We start from the raw sequence: 17,187 nt of genomic DNA, 5'->3' as shown, positions 1-17,187 counted from the left end.
CAGTACCGCTACAGTCTCCTGACTGTTTAAGGAAGACGAAGAGAAAGAAAGCTGCTGAGTGTGTTGGACACAGAAACAGAAGAAGAAAGAAGAACTGAAGAAGAGAAGAAAATGGGGATGTTGTTTGGGACTCTGGTCTTTGTCTGTCTGCTGTCGTCTGTCTGCAGCGTGTCTCCAGCTCCACATCCTGCTGATGAATGCTCCATGTCTTCCAGTAAGTCTCCCTCTCCTTCTCAGACAAGTGGGAGTACATCTCGTTCACAGCACACTTCCATGAGTTTCATAACACGGTGTAAGGGTCCAGACTTGGTTTTAGGTTAGGATCAGGTTTAGGTCAGGGTAGACATTCTGTTAGATTAGGGTGGACAGGGATTATGCATTATGTCAGTGAGGATCTTCACAGTCACAGAAATCTAATGAGAAACCTAATGAGTTTAATCTTTCAGTATCTTTACTGTGAATCAGCAGTTTGTTCACATTCTGTTTCTGTCATTAATGAAACTGTGTGTAGGATCCAAAAAACAGAAATGACCACTATACCTGACAATTATCAGGCTTCAGTTCCTCATTTAAAGATCATAATCATCTTAGTATGTGCTCAGCGATGCACATTAACCAAAACTGGGAGAAAGTATATGATTCCTACGTCCATGTTGTTCCTGTGGCTTTAGAAACATGTGGAGCTCAGGGGGAACATCAAAGGAAGGTCCACAATCCCTACGTGCACAGTGACAATAAAAAGGCATTCTATTCTATTCTACTTCAATTTGGTATCCAGAAGAAGTCAGGCTTCATCTCTTTTTAGTTTCCCAAAATATTGATGATCTAATAAAACTAGTCTGTGACACTGCAACAGTGACTGAGTAACAACACCTCTCAGAGTTCCCATGGCTGATGCTTCAGTTCCTGTTGAAACTGGGCAACTGCTGGGTTTGATCATGTGGTTGAAAATAGGTTTAATTCACAAGAAAGCAGCACAAGTGGTTATACACACTGTGCTTATTAAAGGTCTTAACAACAACCCCAATGAATCAATATTTCACTGCTCTAAAGATGCTATTATACATAATAGCTAATATTACATTACATTACATTTGCTTCGTAAAAAAAACCCACTGACTTCAAGTCTGTGTGGTTTCCTTCGCCTTGGTGATAAACAAACTGACGTTAATGACATAATGATCAGGATTAACGATTAACAGCAGCACACTGTCTCTCTAGAACCAGAGAGAGTCATAAACTAACAGCTAAAGTCACAGTGAAGTGTTTACAGATTGTTTATTAATGAGGCCCCAACTTGGGGCAGTAAACAGGATCTAGTGCTACACAGGAACAAAGTGCAGCGGAAAGTTTGACACAGACCCTGTCTGCACACGATGCCTGTAAATAAGAGGACATCCGTTGATATAAGATGGGACATGGTGAGGACACAGCTGCTGTACAAGGTGACAGACATAGGAGAATAAACCAGTGTACTGAAATGTCAGACAAAATGGAGCAGCAAGAAACAGGAAGGGAAGTAAGACAGCAGGTGTTGGTTGTTTTAACAGCCAGGCAGGAAATCCAAAGAGAGAGCGGGTTTGAGGAGAAGTCTGTCTCCCTGTGGATATAGATTTCCCCCTATCTTTATCTGACCTGACATTCACCCTGGCCCCACATCATGACTCCTACTTGTTACAAACATTCAAGTCACAGTGCCAACTGTCTAGATACTCTGTAAAGCTGTACCTTGTGCCTGTGCTGCAGACTGTCTGCAAAAGAGTCTAAGAGGATTTAGAAGTGGCCAGGTACAGCTTTACATTTACCTTGACTTACAAGTGAGGAACAAGGCAAAAAAGTCTAAATGATCTAAAAATCTAGATGTAGAAGAGTTCTGTTTTCAGCAGTTTTTTAAATATTAAAGTGAGGTGGCAGAACGTGCAGAGTTTGGCAGCTCATTCCACCATCGTGGGATCACTGAGCTGAAGAGTTTTCCTTGGTGTCTCTTGTGTGGTGCTGGTACCACCAGACATCGTTCACCTGTCGCACGCAGTGGATGGGAGGGGATGTAGACCTGAATGATTGAACTGAGATAAGATGGACCTGTAGAGTCGACCACTCTGTAGAGAGACAGAGCTTTGCACTTAATCCTTGCAGCCACAGGAAGCCATAAAGAGATCTGAAGAGCGGTGTGACATGAGACACCAGGAAATCTGGACAGTTGGCACTGTGACTTGAATGTATGTAACCCCCGTGCTGATGCTACCTTCATCTTAACCTTAACCACTCATGTTTTATGATGTTTAATCTGACTCCAACTATTTTCCTCTGCCTGCTTCCAAGCCTTGGGGACGTAATCTTTACAGTAATCCAGACAAACAGGTAACAACTACTTTCAACAGAGCACCTGAACTTCACACTTTGGTCAGTGTTTACATTGAGAAGATTTTGTGGAATGAGAAGCATGTGAAGACGTCATAACAATGTAGACAAACATTACCATTGTTTGCATCAACAGACAGATTGATGTGTGGTCTGGACTCTGGATGCAAATGTGTTCTTGTGTCTCCAGTTCTAGAAATTAACAAGTTACCTTATCTCTCCAGAGCAAAGGTCATTCAGGTTGATAACCACCTGTAACAGCACCACTTTGAAGAAGAAACAGTTGGTGGAGATACGGTCCTCCACCACCACCTTGTACCTGCCAGTTCTGTACGTGTTGGCCTTCATCGTGGGTCTTCCCTCCAACCTGTTGGCTCTCTGGGTCCTGGTTTTCAGGACCAAACGGCTGCCATCCACCACACTGCTCATCAACCTGACTGTTGCCGACTGCCTTCTGCTGCTGGTCTTGCCGTTTCGTATCGTCTACCACTTCAGAGGGAACAACTGGGAGCTGGGTGAGCCTTTTTGCCGTGTCGTTATGGCGGTGTTTTACGGAAACATGTACGGCTCCGTCTTGTGTCTGGCCTTTGTGGCTCTGGACCGATACATGGCTTTGGTTCACCCATTTGCTGCCAAGACGCTGCGCAGCCAGCGGACTGCTGTGTGCATGGCGGCAGTGGTGTGGGTGGTGGTGCTGGCTGCCATGCTGCCACTGCTGGTGTCGCAGCAGACCTTCAAGTTGAACGAACCGAACATCACCACCTGCCACGACGTGTTGGATTCAGATTTCCAGCAGAACTTCCTCCTGCCATACTTTGTCACCTTGTTCACTTCCTGTTTCCTGTTGCCCTTCCTCGTCATCCTGTACTGCCACAGCGCTGTGCTGCACACACTGCTGGCTGAGGGGAAGCGCTATGGTCATGCAGTCTGTGTCACAGTGCTGGTTCTGCTGGTCTTCATCATGTGTCTGCTGCCCAGCAACATCCTCCTCCTCATTCACTACATTAAGAAGAGTGATGACTTGTACCTCCCCTACATGTTTACCCTGGCAATAAGCACATTTAACAGCTGCATCGACCCCTTCATCTTCTACTACGTGTCGGCAGAGTTCAGGGAGAAGACCAGGAGTGCGCTGAGCTGCAGCAGAGACTCCAGAGACAAACCATCCTCTCTGGGGACAAACGCATCATACTCTTCCTCATCATCTGGCCTCAGGTCCAAGGTGACTCTGCTGTCCATTTCTAGACGGCAGGGGACATCTGAAATGGTGTGATGGTGTGTCAGATCGACATCCAGTTGGGATGAGATCACCTGAAGAAGTGTGACTGTTTAAAACAGGATCTTAGGAATGGACTTTAGCCAATTATACGTAGCAGAATGCATTTCATACCGATTTGTGTTGCTGTTTTTGAGTCACTGTATAAGACAAATTACAACTGTGTGTCAGTGTCAGGGAACAACTTGACTTCTGATATCTTTGTATGAGTGTTCTTCGTTCTTCAGGGAACATTATGCCAGGTTTAATTTTAGCTTTAGCTGTTTCATCATGTGAGAACATCTTTCTTCCCCAGCCAAACTGTTGAACCATAATACTTACCTGCGCTGGACCTTCTTTCTGGTAATTTAGTTTTTGACTGTTTATATGGATTTCTGCTCTAGAAACTAATAACCGGTTGACCCCCGTGTGTGCGTTCTTTTCAAATAGTTCAATCTTAGTCCACAAAACATTTTTCCAACACTGCTGTGGAGTGTCAGTGTGCTCTTTGTTAAACTAAAGGCTGCAGTAATGTTCTTTTTAGTAAGCAGCAGCTTCCTTTGTGGTGTCGTGTCATAGACACCCTGCTAGTTCAATGTTTTACCTACTGTAGACTCATGAACACAAATGTTAGCCTGTTCCAATGATGCCTTCAAATCTTTATCCGTCTCTCTGAGTCTTTGTTGTGCTCTTGCGGTCATTTAGACTGCCCCCACACTTCTTGGTAGAGGAGCCACAGTCCCAAAGTGTCTCCATTTGTAGATTGTCTAACTGTAGACTGGTGAATGTTTAAAGTCTTCAGACTTCACTTTGTAACCCTTTCCAGCTTTATTTAAATCATCAATTCTTGATCGTAGATCCTCAGAAAGCTTCTTTTGACGAGTGTTTTTTGTCAGTAAGAGTAGCTCAAGTCCACACCCCCAAAAAATGTTTCCAAACCTATGCTAACACTTGACTCTAATTAGCTGTTCTAAGGGTTCACTTTTGACTTTTCTACTATCACTATGAAGTTTTTATGGTTGTTCTCAATAAAGACATGAAAGATCAGAATCTTTTTGTGTCACATTATATTTGTTAATGCTTTTGACTTAGATCACATTTTAAGACAAATTAATGCAGAAAACCATGAAATTCCAAAAGGTTCATATACTTTTTCCTACCACTGTGCCTTGAGGTTCTTCTATGGTGATTCAAACCTATACAAATAAAATGGAATTGAATCATGTGATGTGGTTTTGTTATTGGTTTTGTATAGTTCTTCTTACTTTGAAACCCTGTGTTTTAAAAACAACGTTTTCTACTCATGTGAGAGTCCAGAGCAGAACTCAGCACATTTCATCAGCTCAGTGTAGTAGAACAGTTCTCATTGTTGTAGTAGTCATTGTTATTAGTTATTGACCCTTCTGGGTCAATAAAGACCAGTCGATTAACAAAGAAAATGTTAATTTTAATCAAGCTTCACTTACATGAAGAACAATCGAGGCACAAACTAACGTCTGCTCCGTGAACAAAGGCGTAGAATCCCCTCTTAGTGTGACCCACTCCAGTACGACTCCACCCCCCACTGTGACTTCAGAAATAAAGTAGAATTTTCACCTGTCTGACAGTTTCAACTGAAACAGAGAAATTATAACTCAAGTAATGTAAAAGTAGAATTCACAGCAGAGCGGCTGTATTGGATTGTATTAGGTGTAGTTAATAAAATGGACATTTATACTTGACGAATCAGTCTTACCAGTGCTGATGATATAAATTTGATTTCTAGTTAAACTGATTTTTCTAATAACGGACGTTTGTGGTGTGAGAAAAATCGTTTGCCTGTCATGGTTTATTAAAAACAGGAACTTCAGTGGTTTTAAAATAAATTAACATGGACACAGGCTGAAATAATAAAACCCAGTGATGTCAGTTTGGTTAAATAAACTGAATCCAGTGTCACTTATTAAGCACATGACTATACAGTAAAATATCAGAAATCTTTACAGTGAGTCACCATCAAAACCAAAGGAGCCAGTTCTCAGTTTATCTCTACTGGTTTAAATATAATCAAAAACGCGTTTGTCCAATTTTATATCAGCAGTTTGCTGCACAATAACATCGAGCTTATGTCAAGGAATGTGCAAGAGTTTATATACACACGTAGGTTATGGCAGATATGTTTTAGATCGATCCCGTGATTTTGTATCTTTACGGAACAGAACGATGAACTGGATAAGACCTCATGGTCAGGAATCAACACCCACACACTGTACTGAGAGATCCCAGGACATTTCATTTATAATCTGTATTTTAATCTCAACTAGCTTGTACACTCCTGGCCCTAAAAGTCAGGCCCGTGTAGCTGACACTGATAATGTTTGGGATCAAGTCGGGCTACAAATCCCCCTTTTCAAAATCAGATCCATAATCAGTCGACAGTAAGATGGTGGCGAAAGATGGACAAGAAACCCTTCACACTGTTTCAATGTGTCAGAACCCGTCCTTTACCAGAACCAGAATGACAGGATGTCTTTTCATGAACCACCATCAACTACCGATGATGCAAACAGGTTGTGAAGGGTCGTCCCATTTCTTAGGGGAATATTATGAGGAGTGGGATTAAAGCAAACACCAACCCTCGAACAGTCTTTTTACATTGTGGGACATGAACACATGGTAACAACATACAATAATCTTCAAAGCGTGACTTCATGCAGATGTTCTGAAGTAATATAAACCCTTTAGTGAGTCCAGGTCAACTATGGGAAGTCTGATGACTGTCCACAGGTGACATCACCTCCTCAGCAGGACACGCTCCTCAGCAAAGACGACATTTCATACTAACAGGAAGTGATCTGTGGTCTTGAAGGGGTTTTAGTCTGACAGAATCCTCTGTCAGTTCCTGCTCCACTTCCGCCCTTCACTCACTAACCGCTAAGATGTGATGGTGAATCACAGTGTCACCTCACTGACAAGTCTTCATCTCTTCACTTCTAATAAATCGTCCTTCCTGACAATATTCAGATTTTATTCAAACTGATTCAGAGAGGATTCGACTGTCTGATCACATTGAAGACTGGATTATATTGGAAACTGTTTCTCTTATTTTGTCCACGTCAATTATATCAAGGAAGGAGTACTAATTAATAAAATCTCAGAAATAGTTTAAAAAAAGCTGAACATGTAGTGAAAACCTGTACACTTCCCACAGAGCAGTGCAGGCAGCATCCTCAGAGTAATCTGATTACAACTGAGTGAAAACATGAAGAAGTGAATGAATGTTCCTGCTCACTCCACGAGACTTTCTATAATCTCGGACTGATTACTCCTCCTCCTCTTCCTCCTCCTCATCTTCTTTCTCAGACATCATACACCCCCCCTCCTTCCTCTTCCTCCTCCTCATCTTCTTTCTCAGACATTATACGGTCTCTCCTCCTCTTCCTCCTCCTCATCTTCTTTCTCAGACATCATACGGTCTCTCCTCCTCTTCCTCCTCCTCTGTCTTCTTGGTGAAAGCAGATGACAGCTCCTGCAGCAGTAGTTCCTGGGACGGCGTACAGACTCCTTGCAGCTGCTGCCTCTTCCTCACTGGAGGCTGCTGGGGGGTATTTGTGTCCGGAGAACTACAGTCTCCTTCTCTATCACCTCCTCCGCCGCTGCCTCCACTCTCCTCCAGAGTCTCCACAGAGCCGCTGACTGTTCGGATTGTGTCGGGGACAATCATGTGATCCAGATGATGTTCAACAGGAATCAGTCTGAGCGGTGGGTGGTCCAGGACCTCCTGGGTCTCAGAGGCACTGCCGGATAAGAAGCTGGTCTCCAGGGATTTAAGGACCTGCAGGCCAAAGTCCCCCACTTCCTCGTAGAGCGGCTCAGGAAGGTCAGGAGACTCCGAACGCTCCTCAAATGAGTCCTGCTGCACCTTCATTGGCTGGAAAGAGATACAGTAAGAAAACGTAAAAGTCAGATACTGAAAAAATCTGAGAAAAATAACCTGTCCCTTGTGAGGTGCCATGAACAGATAAAAACCATTGCTCTCTTCCTGGAGAGTACAAAACCAGGAAAACCAGAAAACCAGGAAAACCAGGAACAGTGCCATTACTTTTTCTTGCTACCATAAAATATGTTCAAAGTACAAACTAAACAAGCACTATACACAAAAATACCATGTCCTTAAAGTATAAAATAAAAATACAAATACTCACAAAGTACATGGAGAGAGTCCTTCTGTCATGAAGTTTTCTCTGCAGGGTAAAGAAAATACAAAACATCCAAATTATTGTACAATAAAAAAAATATCATATGTATATATACTATGGTGTATTGGGACATTTACAGTGTTTAGTAAAATTTCTAATCTGAAACATCTAAAAAATCAGTCATTAACACTGTAATGTACTTTTGTGAATCTTCACAGTAGTATTTATGCAATATCAAACCACGAAGTGCATAATATGATCTCTTTAAAAATACATATGGTAATCCAATTTAAGACAGAAAAGTTCCGTCTAACCAGTGTCTGATTGGCCGACAGCATGCTGCTGTTGCTCTCATCTCCTCTGATGGGGACAAGCGGCATGGTGCCAAACTTCTGTCTGGAGATATCAGACGAGGAGTGGCGCCTCAGTACCGGAGGACCAGGGTCATCGTTCTGGAAAAAAAAAAAAACAGAGACCAGACAGAACAGACAAAAACAGAGACCAGAGTCAGCAGGAAGCTGTTAGTGAGGACCCTAGGAGCTCGTTGTGTTTGGGTCTCTAACATATGAACTTTTACAGATCCTGATAAACACTAGATTATTAGAGGAGGAACAGGATCAGATCAGCTTTGAGTTCTCTGAAAGAGACAGACAAAGTGTTCTGTCCTCCTTTCTCAGATCCCGAACCAGCATCTCATGTGTCTTTCTCTAACACTGTGTTAGAGCAGGATGAGAGTCAAACTTACCTGAGCTTTGAGGAAGCTGGTGATCCAGTCCCACAGCTCAGCCTCACAGCTGCAGCACAGGTACCTGAGAGATGGAAACAAGAAATGCTCAACTAACTGTAGCTTCATCGAACAGGTTGATCATTGATGGTCTTGGGAGGCCTATCCTCAGTCCAACAAAAGTCATCAGACTTATGAAGCTACTTGGATGAGTAGTGTAACATTTCCCATGGCCATGACTCATCAGTAGCATGCCCAGATGTTGTTGGGGGTGTATACAGACAGGTGGGGGCCAAACACACTTCAGAGTGACAGTATGAGCTGCTGTGATGAAATTCACACAACTTGGATGATCTTCCTGTGATGTTGATGACACTTAACCTATCTGCAATATTTCACTTATACACACATTTAACATTTCTGTTGGAATCTGCACTAATTTCTAGTAAGCTCAGGTTTAACGGAAGTCACTGATGAAATGATGACGTCTGGACTACACAGGGTCAAAACATAAGAACACTGTGAAACTTACAGCTGGTGTTTGTCCGACATCACCGTGAATCCCCACCTGCAGGAGGAAACACATGGTTCATTGGTGTGTAACTGTACTGTGAGTAGTGCATAACTTCTTCTTATTCTCTTTCGGCTTTTCCCATCAGGGGTCGCCACAGCGAATCATACTTTTCCACCTAACTCTATCATGGGCATCTTCTACCCTCACACCAGTCAACCTCATGTCCTCTGTTATAACATCCATATATCTCCTCTTTGGTCGTCCTCTTGTCCTCCTGCCTGGCAGCTCCATCTCCAACATCCTTCTACCAATATACTCACTATCCCTCCTCTGAACATGTCCAAACCACCTCAGTCTGGCCTCTCTGACTTTGTCGGTAACACAGACAACGTGAGCCGTCCCTCTGATGTGCTCGTTCCTTATTCTAACCTGGTCACTCCTAAGGAGAACCTCAACATCTTCATCTCTGCTACCTCCATCTCAGCCTCTTGTCTCTTTCTCACTGCTACCGTCTCTAACCCATAGAGCAGAGCTGGTCTCACCACTGTGTTGTACACCTTTCCTTTGAGTCTTGCTGACACTCTTCTGTCACACAACACTCCTGACACTTTCCTCCACCCGCTCCAACCTGCCTGCACTCGCCTCTTCACCTCTTTTCCACACTCTCCATCAGACTTAACTGTTGACCCCAAGTACTTAAACTCCTGCACCTTCTTCACCTCAGCCCCCTGTAACCTCACTCTTCTACCTTGATCCCTCTCGTTCAGACACATGTATTCTGTCTTACTACGACTGACCTTCATGCCTCTTCTTTCCAGAGCAAACCTCCACCTCTCCAGCTCTTCCTCTACCTGCTCTCTACTCTTACTGCAAATCACAATGTCATCCGCAAACATCATTGTCCAGGGAGATTCCTGTCTGACCTCATCTGTCAGCCTGTCCATCAACATAGCAAACAAGAAGGGACTCAAAGCTGATCCTTGGTGTAGTCCCACCTCCACCTTGAACTACTAATTAGTGCATAACTATACTGTGATTAATGTGTAACTGTACTGTGATTAGTGTTGAACTGTTCTGTGATTAGAGCGTAACTGTACTGTGATTATTGCATAAGTGTACTGTGATTAGTGTTGAAGTGTTCTGTGATTAGTGTGTAATTGTACTGTGATTAATGCATAACTGTACTGTGATTAATATGTAGCTGTACTGTGATTAGTGTTGAACTTTTTTATGATTTGTGTGTAATTGTACTGTGATTCGTGCATAAGTGTACTGTGATTAATGCATAAGTGTACTGTGATTAGTGTTGAAGTGTTCTGTGATTAGTGCGTAACTGTACTGTGATTAGTGCGTAACTGTACTGTGATTAATATGTAGCTGTACTGTGATTAGTGTTGAACTGTTTTATGATTAGTGTGTAATTGTACTGTGATTCGTGCATAACTGTACTGTGATTAATATGTAGCTGTACTGTGATTAGTGCGTAACTGTACTGTGATTAAAGCGTAATTGTTCTGTGATTAATATGTAGCTGTACTGTGATTAGTGCGTAACTGTACTGTGATTAGTTTATAATTGTACTGTGATTAATGCGTAACTGTACTGTGATTAATATGTAGCTGTACTGTGATTAATATGTAGCTGTACTTTGATTAATGCGTAACTGTACTGTGATTAATATGTAGCTGTACTGTGATTAGTGTTTAACTGTACTGTGATTAGTGCGTAACTGTACTGTGATTAAAGCGTAACTGTACTGTGATTAGTGTGCAATTGTACTGTGATTAGTGTTTAACTGTACTGTCATTAATGCGTAACTGTACTGTGATTAGTGTGTAATTTTACTGTGATTAGTGCGTAACTGTACTGTGATTAATGCATAACTGTACTGTGATTAGTGTGTAATTGTACTGTGATTAGTGTTTAACTTTACTGTGATTAATGCGTAACTGTACTGTGATTAGTGTGTAATTTTACTGTGATTAGTGCGTAACTGTACTGTGATTAGTGTATAAATGTACTGTGATTAATGCGTAACTGTACTGTGATTAATGTGTAACTGTACTGTGATTAGTGTGTAATTGTACTGTGATTAATGCGTAACTGTACTGTGATTAATGTGTAACTGTACTGTGATTAGTGTGTAATTGTACTGTGATTAATGTGTAACTGTACTGTGATTAATATGTAGCTGTACTGTGATTAACATGTAGTTGTAATGTGATTAATATGTAGCTGTACTGTCATTAGTGCATAACTGTACTGTGATTAATGCGTAACTATACTGTGCTGAGCAGTGTTGTGTATGATTGTGTGTTTGAAATGTGTTACTCCAGACTGAGGTTCTCATCACCTGTTTGGAGCTTTCAGTTTCCTGCGGATGCCAATGTAGATCTTCATGGACTTGAGGGACCACTCTTTCTCTGGTTTGATGCTCTGAATGACAAGACAGACCACTTAGGACAGGGGTGTCAAACTCATTTTAGTTCAGGGGCCATATACAGTATAATTTGATGTCAAGTGGGCCGGACCATTAAAATCGAGTTAAAGCTCATCATAGCTATAAATAACAATAAATTCATGTTTTCCCCTTTGTTTTAGTGGAAAGAAGTACACTTACATTAGGATATTTTTTTTATTTAATTAACTATCCTATTACAAAACACTTTATGAAGAAAGTCAGATTTCCCAAGAAAAACGTGCAGTTTGCTTCAGTTTATCATTTACATGTGTGCATTACAACTGATCACAGTGATTGCACAAAAGGCACAAAACACAAAAGTCACAGGTATTTAGATTTGAAAAATATGGCAGCCTATTGCACTTCAACATTAAATTAACTTAACAAATAGGAATTATTTTTACTCTACATGTGTAATAATTCTCAAAACTTAAATTGACCCCCCACATCTTACAAACTTAAGTGGTGGCCATTTTAAATGTATAAGATAGAAAGTAATCACCTGGCCTGTAAATATAAGATTTATACATGAAACACACATAAAAAATACATACATAAACTTTATGACCAAAAGTTTTCTCCTTTTTGAGAAAGACATTTTGGCTAATGAGGGTGCGAAGGCGAGTACAAACGTAAGTAGATGTAGTAAGTAGATGTATCGTAGTAATCACTGAACATTAGCTGTGTCTATCTCAGAATTGTTTCGTCTTTTTCTTCTTCTTCTTTCAGCTACTCCATGTCTAAAACACCCTAGCGCCCCTAGCGAACAATTTAGGAATAGTTTATTTTTCAGAAATCCTACTTCATGTCTCATTGCACTTTTTCACTTTCAGATTTATCCCGCAGGCCAGACTGAACCCCTTGGCGGGCCGTACATTTGACACCCCTGACTTAGGAGACTGGTAAATGACCTGTATGAACAGTTCACTGGTTCTGATAGAAACCCAGTTCTTACTGACTGGTACCTTCTTGTCTTTGAGCAGCAGCAGTTTGTGGTCTTTGATCTGAAACGTTCTTTCCTGGAACTTGTTCCCCTGAAGGAGCTTCGGGGGTTCCTCCCGACACTTTAATAGACCAATCTTCATGATCTCACTTCTATAGGCTAAACAGAGACAGACACCAAACCATATGTTAGACATGCTGATCCAAGGGAAAGGAAAAGTTGTGCAGCGGTGTTCCACACTTCCCACAACTTTGAAGAGGGCCAGCGGTTGTTCAACACTATGAGACAGTTTCTTAGAGACTCAGTGTTAATAACAGACTCATCTCTTGATGGAGGTTTGATGAAGTGTCTGAGAAAAAAAAAAGTTTTATGTGATGATTTAAAAAAGAAAATATATCTTTTTATATTTTTGTTCTCTTCTAATGCGGAGCCTCTTAGCAGCATAATTACCTGAAATGAATTATTTTACAGTATTGTACAGTACTAAGAGTAGACTTACATTCTATACCTAACATACAGACAAACTGAGTACTCAATACTGTATGTGTATTGTTCTGATTGAGATTCCCTCTCAAACATCTGACATAAGAAAAACATATAAAAATAATATACACGTGTGTATGTTCAGATGTGTTGGACCTACAGGTGAGGATGTTGATGCCTTCTCCTTTAGGAACCCTCTTCACCACCAGGTAGGCCGAGCTTGGGTCAGCCATCTTGCACCATTGCAGCGCCTGCTCCAGAACTTTCTCTTTGGGGTGTAATGGACGCTCTGAAACATCAACAAAAACACATCAGCCCAAACTTCTTATTCTCTTTCGGATTTTCCCATCAGGGGTCACCACAGCGAATCATCCTTTTCCATCTCACTCTATCATGGGCATCTTCTACCCTCACACTAGCCAACCTCATGTCCTCTGTGAACACATCCATATATCTCCTCTTTTGTCGTCCTCTTGTCCTCCTGCCTGGCAGCTCCATCTCCAACATCCTTCTACCAATATATTCACTATCCCTCCTCTGCACATGTCCAAACCATCTCAGTCCGGCCTCTCTGACTTTGTTGCTAATGCAGACAACGTGAGCCGTCCCTCTGATGTGCACGTTCTTTATTCTGTCTAACCTGGTCACTCAACTCAACTCAACTCAACTTTATTTATAAAGCCCTTTAAAAACAGCCTTGGCTGACCAAAGTGCTGTACATAGCTAGTCAGAAGAAAAACAAGCAATTAAGACAATACAATGAATAATAAATAAAATGACAATAAAAACAAAAGAATAAAACAAAGGAAACAAACACACAGTCTTCATGCTGAATTAAAAGCCAGAGAGTAAAAATAAGTCTTCAAGTAAGTTTTAAAAGTGGACAATGAAGGTGCCTGCCTAATGTGCAGTGGTAGGGCATTCCATAATTTGGGTGCTGCAACGGCAAAAGCTCTGTCCCCTCTAGGCTTCCGCCTTGACTTCGGTACTGTCAGGAGGAGCTCCCTTTTTCGTGCCCCAACCATGAGACGAGCAGCAGCTTTGGACCAGTTGGAGACGTGCAATGGAGGATTGATTTACACCAAAATACAGTGCATTACAGTAATCCAGCCGAGATGTAATAAAGGCATGGATTACTGTTTCAAAGTGCTGCCGTGTTACAAAAGGTTTTACTTTAGCCAGCTGCCTAAGGTGGAAAAAGCCAGACTTTACAACTGCACTAATTTGACGATCCAATTTAAAATCACAGTCCATCTTAAAACCTAAGTTTGACACAGTCTGCTTCTCAAACTGTGCCAAAGGGCCAAGGTCTACCAGGGAGGGTTTACCGAGGCCATTTGGACCGATCTACATCACCTCGGTTTTTGCATCGTTAAACTTTAAAAAAACTTATGGCCATCCACTCCTTAATGTCATCAATGCAAGACAGAAGTGATTTTACGCAGAAGTCATCACCTTTCTTTAGTGGCATGTAGATTTGACTCTCATCAGCATAACAATGAAAAGAAATACCATGCTTCCTTAGGACGGAATCCAGAGGAAGTAAGTAAAGGGAAAAAAGCAGAGGCCCTAAAATTGACCCTTGAGGAACTCCATATAACAGGGGAGCTGAAGATGATTCAGAACCAGCAAGGTTCACACTTATGGTTCTGTCCGCCAAATAGGACCTAAACCATTCCAAAGCGGCACCATGAATGCCCACCAGATACTGCAGCCGAGATAATAAAATGTTATGGTCCACAGTATCAAAAGCAGCAGTTAGATCCAGCAAAACAAGGATCACAAAATCACCAGCATCAGTTGCCAGGAGAATGTCATTAAAAACCTTTAGCAATGCTGACTCTGTGCTATGCAAGGTTTTAAAACCAGATTGAAAAACCTCCAAAAGATTTTGCTCAAGTAAAAAAGATTTTTAACTGCACATAAACAGGATTTTAGAGATAAAAGGCAACTTGGAGATGGGCCTAAAATTAGCCAACTCAGTGTGGTCAAGACCTGGTTTCTTAAGCAGGGGTTGTATCACTGCCTGTTTGAAATTTGCCGGGACAACACCTGAAATCAGGCTGCCATTTATAATGGACAAAACCAACTGCCCTATACTAGGGAAAACCTCTTTAAGAAAATGAGGAGGGAGAGTATCTCGAGGGGAGCCTGATGGCTTGATGTGGGTCATCACTTCCTCCAAAAGTGAGAGTGTTACCGGCTCAAGCGTATCGAACACAGCCAAACAAGGAGCACAATCAGATGGGTCAACAGCAGGAGCTGAAATGGAGGCCCTTGTGGCAACAACCTTCTCAGTAAAAAAGTGCAGGAAATTATTGCACATTTCAGCAGAGGATTCCAGGCAGCACCCTCTTGTTGTGGGGTTTAAAACAAAGTCAATTGTCTTAAATAACACAAGTGGATTTTGGTGGATTTGATGCAATAATGTTTGAAAGGTATTCTTTTTAAGCATCTTTAACAGTATTTTGATACTGACGCCAACAACCCTTTAGAATTTGAAAAGAGACCTGCAGACCATCCTTCTTCCACCTGCGCTCAGCTTGTTGACACTTTTGCCGAGCTTCACGAGTCCTGCTGCTGAGCTAAGGATCCCTCTCGTTTAGACACATGTATTCTGTCTTACTACAACTGACTTTCATGCCTCTTCTTTCCAGAGGAAACCTCCACCTCTCCAGCTGTTCCTCTACCTGCTCTCTACTCTCACTGCAAATCACAATGTCATCCGCATTCCTTAGGAATCTCCCTGGACAACATCATTGTCCAGGGTGATTCCTGTCTGACCTCATCTGTCAGCCTGTCCATCAGCATAGCAAACAAGAAGGGACTCAAAGCTGATCCTTGGTGTAGTCCCACCTCCACCTTGAACTCCTCTGTCTGACCTACAGCACATCTCACCACCGTCATACTTCTCTCATACATGTCCTGGACTACTCTGACGTACTTCTCTGCCACTCCCGACAACCTCATACAGAACCACAGTTCCTCCCTCGGCACCCTGTCATACGCCTTCTCTAAATCTACAAAGACACAATGCAGCTCATTCTGACCTTCTCTGTACTTTTCCATCAACATTCTCAAAGCAAAAATGACATGAGTGGTGCTCTTAAGGGGCATGAAACCATACTGCTGCTCACAAATCTCCACCTTCTTCCAAGCCTGGCTTCCACTACTCTTTCCCACAGCTTCATTGTGTGGCTCATCAACTTTATCCCTCTATAGTTGCTGCAGTTCTGCGTGTCACCCTTGTTCTTAAAGATCGGAACCAGAACGCTTCTCCTCCATTCCTCAGGCATCTTCTCACTCTCTAGAATCCTATTGAACAAACTGGTTAGAAACTCCACTGCTGCCTCTCCTAAGCACTTCCACACCTCCACAGGTACGTCATCAGGACCAACAGCCTTTCCACTCTTCATCCTTTTCAGAGCCTTCCACACCTCATCCTTTCCAATCTCTGCTATTTCCTGCTCCACAACATCCACATCTTCCTCCCTTCTTTCCCTGTCATTTTCCTCGTTCATCAGCTCCTCAAAATACTCCTTCCATCTTTTCTGCACACTCTCTTGGGTTGTTAACACCTTTACATTTCTGTCCTTAATCACCCTTATCTGTTGCACATCCTTCCCATCTCTATCTCTCTGTCTGGCTAGCCTGTACAAGTCCTTCTCTCCTTCCTTCATGTCTAACCTGTTATACAGCTCATTGTAAGCTTTCTGTTTGGCCTTTGCCACCTCCCTCTTCACTCTGCGCTGCACTTCCTTGTACTCCTGTCTACTTTCCTCAGTCCTTTCTACATCCCACTTCATTTTAGCCAACCTCTTCCTCTGGACGCATTCCTGCACTTCCTCATTCCACCACCAAGTGTCTTTACCTTCTTTCCTCCTTCCAGATGACACACCTAGCACCTTCCTACCTGTTTCCCTGATAACCTCTGTAGTTTCCCAGTCATCTGGAAGCTCATTCTGACCACCCAGAACCTGTCTCGACTTCTGCCTGAATTCCTCACAAGTTTCTTCATTCTTTAGCTTCCACCACTTAGCTCCCTCTCTTCTTCTTCCTGACCTCCAGAGTCATCTTCCACACCACCATGCGGTGCTGTCTGGCTACATTCTCTCCTACCACCACTTTGCATTCACTAACCTCTCTCAAATGACCTCCTCTACATGGGATGTAGTCCACCTGCGTACTCCTACCTCCACTCTTGTATGTTACTCTGTGTTCCTCTCTCTTCTGGAAGTTAAGTGTTGACTACAGCCACTTCTTAGCAA

The 17,187-nt window shown here is 42.3% G+C and overlaps 2 protein-coding genes across 5 annotated transcripts in view; one reads left to right on the top strand and one right to left on the bottom strand.

Moving 5' to 3' along the window:
* Positions 1–15: 15 nt before the first annotated feature.
* LOC113150670 (proteinase-activated receptor 4-like) lies at positions 16–4,128 on the top strand. The gene is made up of 2 exons (XM_026343289.1): positions 16–214; positions 2,586–4,128. The coding sequence occupies exons 1-2, from the start codon at positions 112–114 to the stop codon at positions 3,632–3,634; spliced, it is 1,152 nt and encodes a 383-aa protein (XP_026199074.1). The 5' UTR covers positions 16–111; the 3' UTR covers positions 3,635–4,128.
* Positions 4,129–4,202: 74 nt separating this feature from the next.
* Positions 4,203–17,187, bottom strand: part of arap3 (ArfGAP with RhoGAP domain, ankyrin repeat and PH domain 3) — a 42,340-nt gene continuing 29,355 nt past the window's right edge. For 3 of the 4 annotated variants that reach the window (XM_026342679.2, XM_026342678.2, XM_026342677.2), the window contains 8 exons: positions 13,080–13,208; positions 12,459–12,595; positions 11,386–11,468; positions 9,051–9,086; positions 8,540–8,603; positions 8,109–8,246; positions 7,801–7,839; positions 4,203–7,526 (listed from right to left, as the gene is read on the bottom strand). In XM_026342679.2, coding sequence (XP_026198464.1) covers positions 7,056–7,526; positions 7,801–7,839; positions 8,109–8,246; positions 8,540–8,603; positions 9,051–9,086; positions 11,386–11,468; positions 12,459–12,595; positions 13,080–13,208 — 1,097 coding nt within the window. In that variant the 3' untranslated portion in view covers positions 4,203–7,055. The other variant, XM_026342680.1, reaches the window with a different exon arrangement.

Source organism: Anabas testudineus, chromosome 9 (genome assembly GCF_900324465.2).
Source record: "Anabas testudineus chromosome 9, fAnaTes1.2, whole genome shotgun sequence".
In the NCBI taxonomy this organism is placed as follows: domain Eukaryota; kingdom Metazoa; phylum Chordata; class Actinopteri; order Anabantiformes; family Anabantidae; genus Anabas; species Anabas testudineus.
This window is presented reverse-complemented; position numbering and strand designations above follow the sequence as displayed.